Source organism: Leuresthes tenuis, unplaced genomic scaffold (genome assembly GCF_036924035.1).
Source record: "Leuresthes tenuis unplaced genomic scaffold, fLeuTen1.0.hap1 SCAF_2, whole genome shotgun sequence".
Taxonomy (NCBI): domain Eukaryota; kingdom Metazoa; phylum Chordata; class Actinopteri; order Atheriniformes; family Atherinopsidae; genus Leuresthes; species Leuresthes tenuis.
In genome coordinates, this window is record NW_027325356.1 from 9,957,508 (window position 1) to 9,978,642 (window position 21,135).

Sequence of the window (21,135 nt, forward strand, 5' to 3'; positions counted from 1 at the left end):
TTTAGATGGAAACACTTATCAGATCAATAGTAGTGATTCACAGTGCAGAAGACTTTTCCTTTTTAATCTGGCTGAGTAATAAAAATTGGCATCAGATGATTAAACATGTGTGGACCCATAAGAGATTTGTAATGTTCTTTTTACAGTAAAGAAAGATATTCTGATTTTTTTTTTAAAGTTCAGGTTTTACAATTTTTGATTTTTGAAAATTTTTGAAGATTTTTTTAACCTCGATTTTTTTTATTGTCACTTGCAATATTCACTTAACGTTGATGGAATGGAAACACATGTTTATTTGCAATATCTTTTGACAGTTTTGTTTTTAATTTGGTGAATTTATTTATTTATTTTTCAATTGAAGTATGTCAGTAAGATATGAGCCAGTAAAAGTGAGCCGCTGTGCTCAATATAATAACCTAAAACTCAAGACTTTAAATGTAATTTAGCCATCACAGATGTATTATTGACAACTGAGCTTTTCTTTTCTCACATCAGATTACAATTACTGCTAAGTGCACAACAAGCCGAAATTATGCTGAAGCACAATGAATGCCAGCAGCAGTGACATCACTTTCGGCATGTGCAAAGGCAACAAAGGCAGCCATAAACTAGCTTTAACTGGACAGGTTAACATAATCTATTGCAGGGACATAGACAACATACTAAGAGTTTGTGTGCAACAAATGTAATGATGGAGAAACTAGCAGAATGTTGCAGTGAAGTATTCATCTGTTTGTGGTTGTAATAAGTGAGGGCTGTATTTTATAACAGGTGATGAGAAACAGACGTGTGCATGTGCTTGTATGTCCACATGTTCTCTCTCATCTATTTGCTATATGTCTGTGTGTGTGGCTTGAGCACTGCAGAGTTGAACATTCAGAGCCTTCTGGGATCTGCATACAGAGCCATAAAACAATCCATTACAGGGCCACTGTTCCTGAAAAAGCTTTTCCCTGTGAGTATGAGGCTGTTGTTTTTCTCACTTTGATTGAAAATATACACCGTTAGCTGTGCTGGGGGACTTTCATCATCCACAGTAATATAGCATTCATTATCTCTGAGGATTCATTTAATATTCTCGACTTTGTGTCTGTTTTCATCATTGCTCTGTAACAACATAACTTATAGTTCACTAGCAACTACAGTAGTCTTTTAGTGATAGGATTAATACAAAAATTAGGTGCTGAAATCAATCCTTTATGAAATCAATCCTTTATGAATCAGCAAACCTCTGACTGAAGAGTACAAAGAGGTGATTAGATTTTTCAGAAGCAGGTAACAAGGAACAGATGCATCTGTCTGATTGGGTTGGACATATGTTTACAGATACCATGTGCAGGCATGTAAAAAAAAGTACCCTTTCTTTCAGTTCTAAGGTTTTATGCATCAGGACTTGATAAAAATTCCCCTGGTCTTTGCGAGATCTTAAAATATGATAAATGCAACCTCATATAAACAACACATGACATATTACACAAAGCTATTATCTATTGAACACAAACAAAGTCAAAATGCAGAAGCAGAGTGTGAAAAACTGAATATACCTCATGATTTTATGACTTACTGAACCAATACTTAAAGTAATATTTTTTGTTGATTTGCTGCTGCTGCGTTTAGGATCATTGTCATGTTTCCATTGTCCTGTACCCTGACTCGTTTTCAGCCAAGCTTTAGCTGTTGTACCAATAGCCTCACATTTGACTCTGGAGGACTTTGTTATACAGAGGAGCTCATGGTCAATCCAATGACTGTATGGTGCTCAGGTCCTGTGGCTGCAAAACAAGCCCACATCATCACCCCTCCAGCACCGTGCTTGACAGGTGGTATGAAGTGTTGTGCTGTGTTTGGTTTCCATCAAACATGCTGCTGTGCATTATGACCAAAGATCTCCACTTTGGTCTCATCTGTCCAAAGGACATTGTTTCTGAAGTCTTGTGGTTTGTTCAGATGTAACTTTGAGGTAAAGTTGCTGAGACTTCCACTCCTGTAAAGATTAGCAACTCTCTTGAACATTTTTAACTTGGGAACCGTCTTTCTCACAGTGGGTACTTTAGGTACTGCTTCTGCATTTTGGCTTAGTTTTTGTCGAGTAAATAATGACACTGTGATAATTCATGTGTTGTTGGTCATCCGAGGTTGTATTGACTTGATGTTAAGACCTGGTGAGGACCAGATGATTTTTTTTTTTTTGATGCCCTGATATGTAAATCGTCATAACTTAGACAGGGTGTACCTTCTTTTCCCCATGTGTCCTTGAGTGCATGGTTATACTTTGTGGAAATCTGGATTGAATATCACTGTTGATATTTTTATGTGCGGATGTGCCTTTTTTGTGTGTGCACAGGTGCACATAACTGAGATCATCCTTTATGCTTGAAAATGTGTGTACACAGGGATAAATTCAGCCAGAGTTTGCGGATGTCTGGTTGCATTGAGTGGGACAAATTTGATAAACTGTAAACACATGTGTGCTCATATGCTTTTTATATATGATATACCAGAGTGTGTTCATGGTGATTGAATTCCTTCTACCAGCAGTCTACTGTTAATCAACCTGAGAGAATTTTAGAGAGGCACTGACAGCTCTGTGTTTAGTTCTCTCCGCTTCACCTGCTTGGCTCAAAATGTTGCGTCACTGCTTCATGAGACCTCTGCTCTCCTCAAGAGTAAACTAATAGTTGACTAAATGTGATACATTTTCAGATTGTTTACATTCCACCGGGGCATCCTATTCAAACCATCACTCTTTCTTTCTCCCTATGCATTTTCTCTCCGTGTGTTTTGGATGGTGATCAACAAATTTCAAGCTGTGGAAATAGTAACCTGTTCCTGCTTTTCTCACACTTGGAGCTAACACAAGATTCTCTCAGCAAAGCTGGATGCCTCTCAAAGTCTTGCTCTTTCGTTACAAAGAGAAGCCCCAAATGTTGTCCTCAGTCTTCATTTTCTCAGCGGAGAATTTTACAAGGCCTTTTAGTTTCTCTTCCTGTGTTTAATGGTGGTATAATTGTCTTTGTAGAGCTGCACACCGGAGTCAGACCTCCCCTCAAACTCCAGCCATCATCCTCCATCTTTTTCTGATTACCGCACACCTGACTACCCCTCTGGACGAGTACAATGGGTGTTGTTTTCTAAACAATCTGTTGTAGATTAGCTCCTTTCAACCCCTTTATGGCTGCACTGTCACTGTCGATACCTCGACAAAACAAATCACCCAGCTGACTGACAACAGACTGGATCCAAAATGTTGTTGCACTGTTGTTTGAAGTCGACAAGCCCATATGGGTGCATGTGCCTGTGCGTATGAAGCTCTGTTTAATGTAACAAAATTGAAATCTGAGAACAGAGAAGGTTTGAAGTTTAACAGCTTGGGAGTTACAGCTGAAAACTGCTATAAATCTTGCAATGCCTCCAGGATTTTCCAACATCAACGCTTTCGTGAGGCCATTTAGAAGATTTGGAGGACTTTCTTGGTCACATCACGCCTTTACTATGAGCAACAGCTACATTCTCTGGTAATTTGATTTTTTTTTTTTTGCAGGAGGTCCTTCTTGAAAATAGCTTTCTTGTCTGGCATGAAAACTCAATGTTACACATCATTGTAAAGTATCTGTCATTAGCTCGACCTCACTGCTTGGCTGCTCTAATTCACCCTTGTGTCATACTTAGTACCCTGCTCGTTTTCCTGTTGTAAACAGAAAGGAAAGAAAGACAAATCCCCACCAAATATCCAAATAAAAATAAGTGTGACTTTTGACAGCTTTTCTCTCTGTAACTCACATACCAGCTGGGTTTTCATTTACTTATTCATGCCAGCATGTTAAGCCAGAAAATGATGCAGCGGATGATGATAGAAACACATTGTTCTAGCAAGAAGCAATTTTGCAATATTTCTTGTGGCTCTCCAAATACTTATACAACATGGGCAGGAGGCACTAACATCTGGTGTCAGTAGGCCCATGAATAAATCAAACGCTTTTATCAAAGACGCTTTTGCCAAAAGAGCTGTTTTGTAAATTCAGCATTGATCAATACGCTTGATCGCATTAACAGGTGCGTGTGGTCTCCGGTCAAACTCAAAAACTGGTCTGAGTTGCCTTTTACGTTGACAGAATTTTAAGCATTTACTCCAAAGTGCTCCCATAGAAACAAAGCAGTAAACATGGCCTATCTTTCCCCGTCTTTTCTCCATCCAAATGTTCTTCTCTGTCAGGTAGGATGCCAAGCCTCCAGATCTCTGAAGCCTTGGACTGCGTAGATCATGTATTTAAGAGAATAGCAGCTTAGGAGGTCATAGGTGGCACATTCCTGGAGAGACATTGAGCCTGGACAGGGTCACAAAGGCCACAGACCACAAGGAGAGCTCTGTCAGCCCTGAGACACACACATCAAGACATGAGCTTTTCTCCCTTCCTTTACATCATCAGTGTTAGAACAAGTACAGTTGTAATTCAAAGCCCAACAAGCTCAGCCCAAATGACTAGAAGAGCTTTTTTTTCCAACAATTACAATAGCAGTTGGCCAAAACTGAGTAAATGATACAATCACGGTCTTTCCTTCATAAAATTGACCAACAATACCAACAAATGTTCCACTTCCTTAATGGCGGAGCTCTTACAGATCCTGAGAGGTTTTGACCAAAAAAAACGACGTAATTTGATAAACTGCCATGAACTGTGAAAATGAATCATTTGTCTGTGTTTCACTGAAATCTGGTTAGCGTTTCCCAGGAACTCATGCATGAGAAACACTGAAACAAACGTCATAATAAAGTGGTGAGAAGCTGCATCATTCTCAGTCATCAGGTTTACTTGATGATGTGGTTTGTGGTGTCTGAAGTTTTGTGTGTGACAGCGCAACCCACAAACAGGAACAAAAAGTTCTTGTATTGGAATTCTTTTACATTTTCAAACATAAGCATATTCATGTAATAATACAAAAGGTTGAAGGCTGTTTTATGAGAGTGTGTGAGGATGGGAGAGAGGGAGAAAGGTGGGGGGCGAATGAGGTGAGGCATAACAAAGGAGGAGTGCTTGTATTCTGGTGGAAGTGGTTCAGGCCTTATGCGCTTCCAGTCAAAGCTTCCTCTGTTAGGCCCAAGATCTGATGTTTCCCCTGAGGCCTGGGTCCTGGAAGTGAGCTGGCAGAGCAAATAAACAGAGAGGGGGTGCTCACGCTTAACACCTTAACATGTGTATACTCACACAAGTTAAAAAGAATATACACACGTGGATATATGCTTACACTAAATGTGAGGTGCTGCTGTGGGAAATACTCTCACACCATAAGGAGGGAGCTTTTTTAAAGGTTTGTTTAATTTGCTGACAAAACCTAAAGATAAGCTTATTCCAATGTTATGACATTTTTAGCCTTGAATAAAGTGGTTCAAGTGTGGAATTTTCGTTATTTCTTGCAGATATTGTGAAACAAATGGATGGGAAAATAGGAATTATAGTTTTATGAATGTGCTTCAACTGGGTTTCTTGAAAACACAAGTGATTATGAAAAGAACACTTTCTAAAACTCTCTTAAAACTTCAACCAGTTACCAAAAAATCAGAATATTAGCAAAACATTCAAAGGCAAAAGTAATAAACTTCAACGTAGGAAGTAGAAATAAAAGGAATTGCTAGATAATTTATGCTCATGGCTCCCCTCCAGAATTACATTTTGTTTATCGGCCTCATCATGTTAATGTGTTTCAGTGCAATTCATCATTGCACCGTCATGCATAGTGCAACTAGCAAAGTGTTTATTCTGTCTGTATCTGTGAAGGTCCTTAAGCAAATAAATCCCTTACAGCATGGTTGGTGAATACAACATGCTGTAACTGTAACACAGTACATACATCAGTATGTACACATAACCTACATCAGTCAGAAGCATTCATCAAAATGACAAGATGTATGCGCATTTAAATGGGTGCACACATGGCCAGTTCTTTGTTCTGGTGTGTCAAGAGGCCGTTGACCTCCACCGGGCTCCGCATCCTGTGTTCCTCCCTCCAGAGTCCCACGAGAAAATGCTCTGCGCTGACAACAACCCTCATCCCTGTCTATAAACCCTCCTCCTCCTCATTGTCCTCCTCACTGATTTTTTACAGGTGGCATTTCCTCCTCTGTCATCTTAACATCCGTCTCAGATCATTCCACATCTTTGCTGTCTGAGGTGATGCACAGGAGATGGAATGCTTTTCCAAAGTAAAGAAAACGAACCAGTGCTAGACTTTATCATAATCTTCCACCCATGTCAAATCACCGTCTAAAAAAGGGGGACAGTCAGTGAAGTGAAGGCACTGTAACTGCAGCAACATCCATGGAAATGATTCACACTGTGTCCTCCTGTCAGGTTCACTATGCTTTCTGGGTAAGGGACTGTAAGTGTAGTGGGATTTTCTCTGTAATATCCTTTTTAGCACATTCCTGCCTGTGAATGTTAAAATAAATCATGGAAACACCTTATCTAAAATCATAACAGTGAGCGGTCCCCCCTGGAAGGAGAACCTTTGCTAAAGTACATAATCCTCAATGTAAAGTGATCCAGGCCCTGGCCTACCTCTGGATCCTGTCTTGGAGTTTTCTAATCGCACTGTCAAGCTGATTTTGGCAGAAGCTGCAGCAGCAACAGCAGACTGAGGTTGTACAAAGGTCTGCCTGCACCTCTCGTTGGGCAGGTACCTGCTAGGTCAGCCACCGCCAATGGAGGTTATTGGTGGGAGAAATTGCTACCCAAAAGTATGAGGGGAGGAAAAGGACAGAACATACAAGATGGTATAGTTGTAACTGAAGCAGACCTGTCAGGCTTTGAGACTCACCATAGAATAACCATGATATGCCAGACGTTTAAAAAGAGAAAACTATCAAGTCACAACAGAGTTCAATTTCCCTCTGAGACTTTTACTGACTGTGACTCTTGATGCATGCCCCCCAGCCCCCCCCCCCGCAACACCCAATCTAATCAAGGCTCTGTAGTAGATCAGTATGACCAATCTAATGTCCAGATTTTCATTTATTGTAATTTATCATTCTCTGTGTAAACAAGCTGTCAAAAACGGCAGCCAACTGTCATAGTAAATGACACCCCGCTGACAGCGCATCAACAAAAGCCAAGAGAGGCTGCCAGATCCCTTTCAGATCTATATATCACACACGTACTTTCTTGATTCAGAGCTGATCAGCAGTGAAATATGCAAATTACTGCTTATGTAAAATTTGTCTAATCTAGATTTCATGAGGACTTATACAGTCAGAGAAGTTAATTCTGCAGAACAGCATGAAAAATACACTTGTGTATGGAAGTTGAACGCTAACCGGACACAAGCTCAATGCAGAACATTAAGAAATAACAAATACCTTGCATTATGTCAACCATTTAGAGTAAACATTTCAATCATTCCAATAATAGAGAAAAAAAATCACTGCGCGCATTGATTTAAAAGAAAAAAAATCCCTGAATGCTGCAGGGCTGATGGTTTTGGCTGATCTCCTGTTTACCACAGTTTTAATTTTATTACACAATAAACACTGTTGAGAAAACACTCTGGCAGTTCTACTGTGAATTGAGAATTACTATCTCAACCCATGTACTTTTAGAAGGAAAAAACAGTATTACATGTTGTTGTCCATTCACGTGACAGAGTGTAACATTTTGGCCATTCTATTTTCAGAACTACAACATTATGTAAATAACTGTGTCCTCTTTAGTGTAAAATTGAAATAAAAAGAAGAAATACGTATTACATTTATTACTTCAGAACAAGACCGAAAGATGATATAGGTTCTTCTTGTCATTGTCCACCATGTTGCACTCCAAAGTGGGTAAACCATAACCTGACACTCTAGCTGGCTTTTTTATATTTTTCCAAAATATTCTCTCCTATGTTACTGGAAAGCAAGGATAAAATGGGGTTTGGGGGTGGTGTTTTTATTTGTTTGTAATCTGCAAGTTTGCCTCCAGATGTCACTATGTTTAAGTAATATTTTTGTGTGATGATCGTGCTAGATGAATGCTGTTTTCTTAGCCTGTGTTCCTGTGCCTGTTATTGGTGATTTAGGCCTGGTGAAAACCCATAATGCTGCAGTAAAATGAGAAAAACAAAACAAAACATAGTTTCCCTGTGTTTTCACAATTTTTTTAATGTAGGCAAAATTAGTCATCAAAGAAAATGTGGATGTAAAGCTAGTAAAGGTGAAAATATTCAGTGCTTCATGACAAATATAAATGCTAAAAATTTGTTTTAATTCTATGCACACTTTGAAAAATATATTTTTCACTTGTTATAAATAAATTATTTACAATATCAACCCACAAGAACATATAGACATCTTAAATATATGTAATTTGATGATGCTATGGCAAAGTCCAGTGTTCAGGCCTGCATTTGACTCATCTTCTGCAGGCTAGCTGTTTTATCTGACACGGCTCCAATCACAACACATAGGAATCAATTCCCTGAAAAAAACAAAACTTGAGACAGTGAGGAGATCACTGGAGCCAACAGGAATGAATGTTTTGCGACCGAGAATCTCTGCACAAGATGACATATTTTAGTGTGGCTGTAAAAGTGACACTGACTTTTACTGGGCTACTCACTTATGATACATTCATTACACAGAATGTAACAAAGACACAATTGACATTCTGTAGGGAGAGGACAGGGATCCTCAGCAGCATGTGATGTACAGTATTTCTCTATCCTAGTAAAGCAACATTTGAAGGTAGCGCCAGCCAGCCAACACATGGTCCTGTTTGACCCTGGAGTCTAAAGGTGGCTGTTAAAGACTTTGAGTGTTTTTGGCTCGAGTAAGTTCGAAGAGGACAGAATAATATTCCTGTGAATTAAATTAAGATGGAAAAAAGTGGACACATCAGGTTGGTTTCACAAACAGGGGGAAACATTAGGCCAATAACATTTCAGTCAGAGGAGAAGCGAGGGAGAGATTATGTTAACAACTGTTGAAGGTATTGTATGCACAGTACAGAAAAAAGTGGCTGATATTGGCCTGAATATATAAACATGTTTCAAATCATCCACTCACAATAAGGCTGGTAGAGTGAAGTACACTGAGAGGATGTGAAAATGACCAGAGAGGGGGAAAGGGAGCTTGCTCGCGTCATGAATTACCCAAGTAATAAATCCTGACTGACATTAAAAGGCTGTACCCAATTACGAGATAGTATCCCAGCATTCAGACACGCTCTTACACATATAGTATATGTAGACATGGGTTTTCACAGACATGAACACACTCTTAAAACATGTCTGGGCGTGGTCAGTAGATTATTGAGATTTTTTCCTTTATTAAATTACACTAATAGCCACTATTTGGTGTCATTATAAAATGTTTCAAGCCAACAAAACAGCACTATAGCTTATAAAAAGATTACAAACACTGATAATAGAGACACACAGGGAACACAGAGACCTTAAATTCTATCAGCGCTCTCCTTTAGAGGTTGTGTCATGTTGACCGGGTCTGTTGGCTGGCTGATCAACATACTTTCACAGTCTAAAACAAAAACGCAAAGGTCAGCCCTCCCTCCATCCTTGGCTTGTTGGCCCACCCTCCCCTTTCCTGTCCATCAGAAACACTCAGGGGAGAGCTGCTGAGACTGCCATGAATTCAATTAGCTTTCACTGCGGCTACAACGAGCTGCGACAGCCTGGCTGTTGTGTTCATGTCAAAAATGCGAGACAGCTGCTGTAGTAGAAAAAAAGCGCTTCAGCTTTGGAGAATCTGAAAATAATTTTTCAAGGCCATAGAAGAGCAATTTTTTATCTCCTTATTTTTGGCTAGTTTTCATAGATCAGGTTGTTTATTTCTTGTCACAAGATCTGGCAACAGCGGCACCAGCAGCACCAGCAGTGCAGAACAGTAAGGCTGCAATAAAAAGAAGACACTTTTTGGGCAAAGTAGAAACCTGAGTAGGCTAATGCTCCATGTTTAGAGGGATATGGATATGATCAAGACTTTTGGGGGGTCGTGAGATTATTGCAATTACTTAAGGAAATGTAATGTGAGAGTGCATCATTAACTGGACTCTCCTATGTAACATGTGAATGGGAAATTGATAGAATACCCTGTCTACAAATCATGTAGAAACAGAATATCGTCTTACATTTCTGTGGATTTACATATAGCTGCAAGCTATTCATAAGTACTTTATACAACCACACTTCAAAAGAAAAAAAATTTGCTAACACAACGGATTCAGTCACAAAGCCAAGCAGGTGTGTAACTGACATCAAAAGATCATTTCTAGTCATAACAAGCTGAACGCTACTTAATCCTACATCCTAATGTTGTAAACAAAACAATTTGTTATGTTTTTCTGAAATGTCTTCAGATACAGGTTGAAAATAAGCTCAAACAGAAATGTTATACATTTCTAGAGAGCATAGAGAAAAAAATTGCATAAATATTTGTGCTATTAGCCATCAGTTGTTCAATAAACATCTCTATTTGGACAAACTATAAGTTGAACTTCATTGTGTAACTAAAGGGAAAGTCACCAAGGACCAAGACTTATCCTCTATGTGCGTTCTTTCATAGTCATTCAACAAATAACTGTTCTCATGATTGCTCTGAAGAAAGTGAAAGTGTATCAGAAGTCCTCTTCATAACCAGATTTTTAAATGAGATTCTTCTGTCTGTAACATAGTCTTTGGATGACACACTAACATTGATCCAAAGGGCAAACAGGTAAAAACAGCATGTATATAAGAGGAAACATTTGTTGCTTCTGTCTCTGGCATAATCTCTTTAACATACAGACAGCGAGAAGATCAATTTCATCTAGATGAGCCAGTCAGAATCAGTGAACATAGTAAACTCTCTTACGGCAACAAAGGCTTGTTTTCTGTTTCACGACTGTACAGCTATGTAATTACATGATAACGTGCAAGAGGGACAGTATTTCAGGGAGAGAAAGAAGAATTTAAGACAACTGAAGAGTAGAAATAGCTCAAACTGACCCAGAAAATGAAACAGTTGGAGAAAAAAAAGTCTCTTTTCCTTTTGGTATTTCCTGGTCATTAAAAATAGCTACACGCAGGCACTGGACCACTTTTTTATCTTTAGTTGTGTATCATGTATTATCCTTTATCCTAACAAACCCATCAGCTACTGCAAAAGATAAATGTGTTTATATCAAAGAGTTGGTAACACAAATGTGGAGGTTGTGTATAGCGCCAGAGAAATGGCCTGTTATAAAAGCCATGCGCCTCATCAGAAACAGATAATCTTTCATCTTTAAGCCAAATAAACCTTTTTGTTGCTCTCATGCAAAAGTGTGAAGCTGAGAAGTCTTCCTGGTCAGTCTAGCATCTGCAACACATTAACCCAACCTATAAGACCAACTGACAGACTGACTGATTGATGGATTGACTGACTGACTGAATGAGTGGCAATCTTAATCTCAGCATTCACTCCCCTTTCTCTACCTAAGCTTCATGTCTGGTCTTATCCGGCCAACTCAACACTCCCAGCAACAGGCTGTAGATTAAAGCCACTCTCATCTGGATCTCATCAGTTTAGGCTGGCCTCTGTGTTTTATAGGTTATTTTTCATTCACAAGAAGAGGGGAGGGGTTCTCATTGTGATTTAGGGGTTACACTGCATGGAGGCTGGAGGAGAATAAAAGCAACTTGCTGTCATGACGGGGGCTTGAATGAGGCTATAGGCTAAATCCCCCCCGGCAACTGCGGGCAGTTTTTAGGACAGGACCCGTGCAGTTTCCCCTTTTTTCTTCAACTGTATGCATGATGTGCTTGTGGGGTATTTGTTGTGTGGCCAGTTTCTGAGCCATTTCTTCCAGCTTTAATGTCTGTAACATGTGCTGGATTGTTGTGGGATGGCTGAATGGGTGTCACTTCCAAACATCATAAATCTATTTTGGGAGAAGTCTGTTGTTCGATAATTGTTGCAAAGTGCTGCATTTAAAAGAAAATAATGCTGCTGAACTGTTAGGAGCTTATAAAATATAAGATTGCAAAGGTACAAGAAAAATTTTAAGAAGAAAGTATTAGTTCTCTGGGTCAAAGTTCAAGGACTGTTCAGGGGGCATGAAGAGAAATAAGGCAAGTAATAACTGTAGCTGCTCTGCTGCGCTGTGAAGTGAAAATGGATTTTAAAAAAAGCCCACAAACAGCTGGTATGACAATCTGCAGATATGTTTGCAACCACTTATGTTGTGGCTGTACTGATCACGGTGGCATGAGAGTCTTGCTTGAGGGCTTGAAGTTCAAGCACATCTAAGACTGTTATTTTTTTATGTACTATGTCTATAAACACTGATATTTCCCCTGAAGCCCTGAAACGTTTCACCATGTTCTGCACTACAGATGTTGAAGAACCAAAGTTCTTTGCAATCAGAAGTGATTTGTTTAAATTCTTCTATTGTAATTTATTAATGATTCTCTGACTCAGCTTTGCTGACTTAGTTTGGAAAGTCTGAACCTTTGATGGATGCTCCTTTTATATCTAATCAAAACACTTTCACTTGTCACCAATTAATCTGCTGATGTTAGAATTTTTCAGGACGACATTAGACACTCAGGACGAGTGTGTTATTGGTATTTTGTTTTTGTTTTCTAAATACATTCAAGTTGCTAAGACAAGACAGCAAAAGTCATTTACTTGGACTTGGACCTGGAAATGAGGTTTGAATGTAAACTGGTTATGCTTGAAGTGAGCAAAAGTTTCTTTACACACACCAAATACAAAGAATTTTCCTGACATGATGAAGTTCATTAGTAAGTAAGATGTAAATTGGCTTAATGCATCAGTGTGCTCGGTGCTCTCTGCTGCTTCATGGTGTCTGTTCTACATTTCAGTTAGTTCAGCTGAACACACTCTTCTGTAGGCTCAGATATCAAAGGAGGGATATAACTGCTGTCCACACCCACCTGCACTTCCAGTGTTAAAACCAGTGCAGTTGTTAGTTACAACAATTAACTAGATGTGTACTTTTCTCACCATTTCACTGATGCTCAATGGTCCATTTGGTTAAAAGACCAGCCTTCATACCTGGATATAAAAATGTCATTATTCTGCGTTCAGGAGTTTAGAAATCCATTTTCACAATTTCTTGTGAACTTGTGAACTACTCTCTTTAGCACCGTCAAGCTTTGTAAGACTTACTTAGTCATCTGAAAATAATGATGCTCACTCTCATTTGCATTGCAATCCCAAACCATCCTATCCAGCTGAGCTGACAAGATCCACTACATTTCCTCGCTTTGTCATGTGTAAATGAATGCCGTGTGGTTAACTCATTCCTTGGACCACTAAAGATATTTTAACTGCTGTCTTCTAAGCTGCTTCTAATATCAGTAGAAAAATCTGTCAATCTTATTGTATGTGTGTTTTTGGTAATTCGTGAGATTCCACTGTCTGTGTTTAGCCTTTACTTTATTCTAAATTAAACTATGGCTTACCTGCATAAGGCTGTGGCTTTTTATCCATCAAACAGATAAGGATGTTCATCTTCCCATTTAAGCAAAAAGCCTATTCCAAAATATTTAACTACTACTTTCTTTTTGTTGATTTAGAGTCCTGATTTCTGATGATGTGAAAATGTTGGTAGACATACAAACATCTGATTATTCCGTCTTTTTTTTATACAGGAGGAAATGCTGTGAAGGATTCAGGTTTGTGATGGGCCAATGCATACCTGAAAGTAGGTAAACCATACACTGTTCACATGATCTGATGTAGTTTAGTCTTGACTGTGTTTATAAATCTAACAATTTGCACAAAGTTCAACCTTGAGAACACATTTGTCAATATGTTGACTGCCAGTGTAGCCCAGATTAGGGTTTCGTTACAATCAAGTATTGTTTATCTGGAGTTTCATCATTAATGTTCTGGTGTGTAACATTTAGGGGGATTTATTGCAAAAATGACATGTGATATTAATAACTTTATTTTTGTGGATGTAATGTTTAATTGTTCTTTGTGAGTATTTGCAGCATAATGTACAGTGTAGTGCCTGTACAGTGAAGTGTACCTCCACAGAGATACAGTGAGCTGCATTAGCCACAGGAGGGCACTGTTCCTCTATGTTGAACGGCACAGCTTGAGAGAGCTAGACAAACAGGATAAAGTTAAATGATCAGTTTGAACCAGAAAATACATATTTTCTAGACAACTTACATATGGATGTAGAAGCCTTTTAAAACTGCAAGCCACTGTGTAGACATTTAGTGCAATTTTTGCAGCTATAAATCAATCACTGGTTACCTTTTTTAAAATCTGTTTAAAGAGTTAGATGCTGCATTACCTGCAGCACTTGCCAGGAAGGATTTGGGATTAGATATGAGAACAGTGTCTGATGATTGAAGGGTTTCTCCAGACTCAAAACACACAACTAAATTTAATAGTCTGATGAAAGGTCATTCATTAAAGATAATTCATCTTCTCATCACAAAAACAACATTCAAACATGTCTCTTTCATAGCAGATATACTGATTATATTCCACTTTATAGAGCACAATATATGCACTGTCTGTGATTCAGTCATTTTGATCCATCCATTGTGTACTTATACAGCACTCCATAATCCGCCTCTCCATTCAGGAACGTCACTGACTCAGATAGTATCCTCTCCATGCATTACACTCGTCAACAGCCCTGTGGTCACCCGGTTACCTGAGATCAAAATCACTGCTGTTGTCATTTTAGCACTGAAAGTTAATGCCAATGTTAAATTTAATAGCTTTGCTAGCCAAATAAGTGTTAGCTTTGCTTTGCTAGTTGTAATGTCAGCAAAAGCTTGCTTGCCACAAGTTAAGAAGGAAGCTTTGCTTTTGTCTTTTTAATGTGGAACTCAAATGAGTCGATATGACTGGTTGATGATGCTGCTATTCATTTTAATGTGGACTGATTAAGGATTTTTCAGTTTCTTCCCTGACACAGTTTACATTTCTCTTTGAACTTTTCAGTGTCTCTGCTTCCTAAGGTTTGGAATCGTACTCAATATGGCTGTACAGTCCACTTCACAACTGCTGAGGGATTTAAACACACCAAGTGTCCCTCTGAATTATGCCTCCCTCTGCTAACAATGCGAGACATCATATTTTACAGATGCACCAAGTAATCTTACAAGTTGATTGGGCCTTGACACAAAATGTGGACTGAACACAAGAGTTTAGAAAACTAGGGGTTTTATTATCAATGAGCCAATCAAAGATCAATAATTTAAGGAAGCCTTTACGAGCAGCACCATGAGTGGTGATTATCACGCAAGCTGTTTTATCAACATCTTCACAAGTTCAGTAAAATTAAGCCATTTAGGACAACAAAGCTTGTTCACCACAAAAAGAGTACAGTCAAACAGTCTTTCCTAAGCACTCTTCCTTGACCTTGCTGGAAAAACATTATGAGTTTAGAAAATTTGCAAGGAGTTCTTAAGGACAGTTGGGAATATGACCACGCATACACTAAGCTTTGACGTGGATCGAAACTACTAGAACTACTTTTCCTACGTTGAAACTAGATGTAGGGAAACTACTTCCACAAAAAGCAGTACGAGCGTGTGCTTATCATGTCCAGCCATTCATTTTTTTACCACTTAAATGAGGAGGCAACAGGCCCAGAAGGGAAACCCAGACATCTCTTCCTAAGTTTAGAAACTTTCCATAAAGAAAAAAAAAGAAATAAAGAGCTCAACTGGACCCAAACTCAATGCATTTCCCTGCAATGTCAGTGAAGATTCATAAGAGTGTATCAATAATAATAGGAAGTTATTACTGAGTGTTCAGAAAGAAAAATTAGGACTTACTGACACTACTCTTACCATGTCACAGTAGGAAAAGGGAAAAAGTTTACATTTTATTTCAGTGTCCCCTCAAGCTATAACAGTACATCAGTGACCCTGAAAGCTGAATTAAAGCAGCTAACGGCATCTTAGGCAACATTCATTTAATTGTTTACATCACTGATATCTTGTCCATGAATGAGGGCCAACTGAGCTGATAATTATGATGAGCTGTTTAACATTTTTACCAACACACAGCTGCCATCTCTCTTTCTGCAGGTGTGGATGTATGTGCTGTATCACCCTGTGAGCAGCAGTGCACAGATAACTTTGGACGAGTGGTCTGTACCTGTTATCCCGGCTATCGCTTCGATCGGGAAAGACACCGCAACCACAAATCTCCTTACTGCCTGGGTCAGTACCATCCCCACTTATCAACTCTAGATTCCATATCTTAATAAGATGAAAGATACTTGCATGAGATATTTCTTACTCATGTCTTGTTTTCTTACGTAAACCAAAGAAGCTGTGACATTTTTTTTAATACATGCTGGAATTGAAGTAGATTTTATTGATCTTGATGTCACCGAACACTTGATGTCACTTGATGTAACATCATCTCTTTCTTTGCACGCCGCTGTTTCCTCAACATGCTTTATCTTTTGCACCAAAAATCTACAGACATCGATGAGTGTGTGGCCTCCGGAAGCAGCATGTGCGACCATGAATGTGTAAACACAGCGGGCAGCTTCATATGTCGCTGCCGCAGTGGTTACATACTCGCACCAGACCAACGCTCCTGCATCCCTATAGACAACCGTAAGTTTCTGTGAACCACTGGAGATACTCACCAACTGTGTGGAGCTTTGTGGGTCCGGAAAGAAAACTTGCAGAAGTACATCATTTTAGCTTTGCTTTGATGATATGATATAAAAACAAAGTTGAATAACATTGAGAGTAAGCTTTTAAAATGCATTATGGCATTTGTTCAATCATGATGCAACACGTCCCTAGTGGCTGAGGCACTCCATAGGCACTTCCATCCTGGAACAGCTTGAGGAGCAAAGAGGTCAAGCTTCCAAAATCCCAATTCCAATTTTAATCAATCAGCCGTAGGATGTGCTGGAAAGCAATCCGCTATCACCATTCTACACCTCACATAACAGAACAGTCCCACAGACACAACAGGTTTAAATGACAGATCAGTTATCACATGACTTTATGCATAAGCTGTATGAGGTATGGAATAACATAACAGTGTTGAACGAATATTAGTTGAGAATTACTTAAGACTTCTAGTGGGAGCAGAGGTGATCAAATTATTTGCTCTCATGTGATCAGTTTACTTTGACTGTCATTCATGTTGTTGCGTCAAACATTACAAGTGAACATACTGTTTGAGAAACTACACTTTGACAGCGGCTTGGACCAACTGCATGTCTATTTTGTCATACAGTGAGTGCATCGGGGAAGTCGGACACCTTGATGAGTGCAGGAACCTGCTCATTGACCTGTCAAGATTTCATGAACATGAAAAACAGTCTGCTCCAGCTAAAACTGCGACTGGGAAACACACAGTCCCCCAACCAGGTAACATCTTCACTTCAGAGCGACTGAACAAAGCACAATTTTATTGTACGCTTGTGGTCAATAAACCAGTTTATGTTTCTGATAGTAACATGAGCAGGACTCTGAATTTCAGTAAGAAATTTTACGATTGAGGTGAGAGTATTGGTAGTTTAATGAGCTACAAACAGCAGAGACAGCTACAGAGTATGTTTTGTGTTTAGTCATCTTTCTCCTTTGTGTTTGGAGGTACCTGATCTGGCCAACAGCAGCGATAAACCATCTTTGGGACGAGCAGGAAAAGGTCCTGATAGCCCTTGTCTTCCTGGTTTACCTGGTCCTCCTGGAGTTCCAGGTAATGTATAGATGACTGTATGTTATAGATAATGAACTTCACCAGCTACGGATGCCGAAAATTTAAAAAAAAGTTAATTGTAAACAAATAAGTCTAAGGTCTTATTCTTACATAAATTGATTTTAGATTAATTGCTATAAAAATTGGTAAAAGCAAGCTGACATACAGGTGCAGCCAGTCAGCTTTTTGCAGATATTTCCCAGTTTTCCATTATATTAGAGTTGTGTCATCTGTCAGTCTCTGTTAATCACTCTCCTGTTTTAAGTTTTCTCCGTCACAATATCCATCTGTCTTCACCAGGTCACCCAGGAGAACCAGGAGACAGAGGGGAGTCAGGGGAGCAGGGTCCTCCTGGCCCACGAGGTCCGCGGGGAGATATGGGGCCCATGGGCCCAGAGCCTGACATGAGGCACATAAAGAGGGGCCGCAGGGGACCAGTGGTAAGAAAAAAACACAACAATTTAGGGTTTTTCCAAATGTCACACTAGATTACTTTAGACTTCCGGAACATCAAAGTGGCAAGAAGGAAACTGCTGGGTGGAGATCACAACTTCAATCCAACAAATCAGCAAATCATAAAAGTATGTTTTTTTGACACTAATAAGGAGGTCAGATGGAAGAGATTCATGAATGAATGAACATGGATGAATGTGTAAACACAGAGCGTCCATCAAGGAGACCGAGATTTGTGTTCCATACAACAACAAAAGTCAATGTTACGTTCATTTTCTTGATTTCTTGATAGTTTCCATGTACAGTTTGGTTAGGAGTGAATTACAGCAGATAAACAGATAAGAGTTCAAAATTCTCTTTGATCAAAGATATGATGAAATCTCTTGTGATTACTCCTTTGTGTTCAAGAGAGACCCATGATCTGCAGTTGAAGACAAGTGCTAATAGATCAGCAATACTCTGTCATGGAGGAGTAATAATCTGTGCAGCAGGCCTACTTGTGACTTAAGATAAATTTGGGATTTCAGTCTGGGTAAAAAAACATTCCAATTTGAACCTGATGTTCCTCTGAACCCATCAATACAAGAGGTATTCAACTATTACAAGTTGTCTTTGACAACATAAAGGTTTTATGTAGAAGCACTCAAGATTCACATTTTACATAGAGTATACTGTACATAGTTATAGAACGTTACAAGCTATTTTAAATGTGTGAGAAGTAATTCCAGTGTAAAGTCTGTCTGCTGAGTGAAGAGGGAAAAAAAACATTTGTAAAATTTGACGTTGTGTTATGATGACACTTTTGCTTTTCCTGCTGATGCATTCAAAATGTCTGTTGTGAAAAAGACCTGTAGTGACCAGTTCACATGCACAGAAAAAAGATGCATGGGCTGCATGACAATAGCAGGACAGGACAACAGCACAACAGTCGAAAAGCTCAAACAACTAATGATCATGTCTCAATCATACCTACAGGGACCACCCGGGGCACCAGGAAGAGATGGATTAAAGGTTGTTACAGCAGTTCTTTCTTTTCCTTGTGTGTGTTTGATTGCTTGTCTTTGTGTGCTCATGCGAGGCTGCAGCCACCAGCTGGTGTCCAAATTGCCTTAGCTACATGCACAGCTCAGACCGTGCTCTCTCCACAACATGCTCTGTAAAGCTAATTTCATCAATTTTAAAATAACTAGTACAGTGTCTTCAAATAATGAATAAAAAATTATAAATTGTACACACACTGCGCATTGTAACAGATAGAAACTGATACATTTGTGCTGTTTTTCATCTGCAGGGTGATAGAGGAGCTCCAGGTCCCAGAGGTCCACCTGTAAGTGCATTTCATGGATTACATACAGACATAAATTCCTATATGAAAGCAGTCTTTACAAAGTTAGAAATATTTTTAGAAAAATTCATCATTGTGCCTCCTTATCTTAATCATTTTTTTTCTTCTGATGCTTGTTTTTGGATTGATCTAAATGTTCAATGTGTTAACACACTCTCAGTGAACCATAACACACAGGCCACATTAAACAGCTCCTCAATGTACTATCTGTCTCCAGGGACCACCCGGCTCCTTCGACTTCCTTCTGCTAATGATGGCTGACATCCGCAATGACATCATTGAACTGCAGGAAAAGGTGTTTGGTGAGCGGCGAGGCATCTCCCTGGACAATCCTCCCCAGTCCAGCAGGGAAGTGGATTTTGTAGAGTGGAGTTCTGGACAAGGAGATCTCGCGCTTAATACCTGACCTTTGACAAGCCTCTCAGAGTCACTCCCCCGGTGAAACGAACGCAAAAGTTGACTCTGTTGACAACACATGCTGGAGATTAAAGTGCCAACATGTTTATAATCCCTCACCTCACAGCTAGGATGGACACGGCACCGAGCCTCTCTGGACAGTATAAGCGAGAGAAATTAGAACTTTAAGACCACTCTTAACCGCTGCAAGCACTGTGTAGCTGCCTTTCGTGTGCCGTGGATGTGAGAGTGGGATGTGCGTGCGGGACAAAGAGTGAGAAAGATGCCGCATGAGCCTTTGTGTCTGAGCCTCTGAGCTGTGCCTCTGAGCTGAACCACTTCAAACGATGGACTTTATCGTCTACATCTCTTCCTGTTCCTGAGTCCATCCATGGAAGCTCTGCTGTGCCAGTCATGTTTTGCCTGCAGGGCGCTGGTTAAAAAAAGACCCAGGACTTGCACCGTTCACCTCATGTGCACCTGTCTGCAGTGTCCAGCGCTGAAGTCTGAGCCGCAGAGCTGTTCTCTGAGAAAAACTCGGGCAATAAATCATGAGATTCATGAACATGTTATTGTTGAACTTGCACAGTCTAACAATGCAGCTTCAGTTTGGATATAAAAAAAAACATTAAACAAGTAGAAGCTGTAGTTGTTTGCTGCTTAGAAATAATGTAATATTGCGGTATTTAATACAGAAAGTGTCAATTTTATAGCCCATATTTTTTCATTAAAATCGATTGTAAGTATACTCCTAATATGAACAGATTGCTGAGAAGCACTGCTGCACATATTCTCTTACATTTAGTTGATCCAAACGTTGTAGACATCAGAGCAAAGCTGCTGGAAAGATTTGTTTATTTTTTTCTCACAATTATATTACTACGAAGCGGCTGCCAAGGTGGGCTAACTCCTTAATAAAAATTGGTTTAAATTTTCTTTTCTTTTTTCTGTGGGTTTTATAAACAGATTGACTTGCAAAAAAGTAACAAAGGTTGCCAAAGCTGACAGATCAGCAGAAGTGGATAAAAAGATCATATATGGAACCCCGTTTTTCTTTCATATTCGGTTGTTCATATTCTTAATTCAGCACACTAAATGATTTTTGATGTGATATCGGCATTAGCTCCAAACAGTATCAGTGCAACTTTTTTTCAACAAAATGAAAAACACAGAAAAAGAAAGAAACACAACCAAGTGTTGAAGATGAAACATTAGAAACAATAGGCCTTGCTGAAGACTGCTTAAAAAAACAATATCATCA

At 39.3% G+C, this 21,135-nt stretch overlaps 1 protein-coding gene across 1 annotated transcript in view; it reads left to right on the forward strand.

The window, feature by feature from the left end:
- Window positions 1–20,810, forward strand: part of LOC140301604 (collagen and calcium-binding EGF domain-containing protein 1-like) — a 32,812-nt gene extending 12,002 nt beyond the window's left edge. Inside the window, exons 3-11 of the mRNA XM_072380152.1 lie at window positions 13,627–13,679; window positions 16,039–16,173; window positions 16,441–16,578; window positions 17,216–17,349; window positions 17,575–17,680; window positions 17,981–18,120; window positions 19,109–19,144; window positions 19,425–19,460; window positions 19,696–20,810. Coding sequence (XP_072236253.1) covers window positions 13,627–13,679; window positions 16,039–16,173; window positions 16,441–16,578; window positions 17,216–17,349; window positions 17,575–17,680; window positions 17,981–18,120; window positions 19,109–19,144; window positions 19,425–19,460; window positions 19,696–19,884 — 967 coding nt within the window. The 3' untranslated portion in view covers window positions 19,885–20,810. The remainder of the gene's footprint in view (window positions 1–13,626; window positions 13,680–16,038; window positions 16,174–16,440; window positions 16,579–17,215; window positions 17,350–17,574; window positions 17,681–17,980; window positions 18,121–19,108; window positions 19,145–19,424; window positions 19,461–19,695) is intronic.
- The last annotated feature ends 325 nt before the right edge of the window (window positions 20,811–21,135 follow it).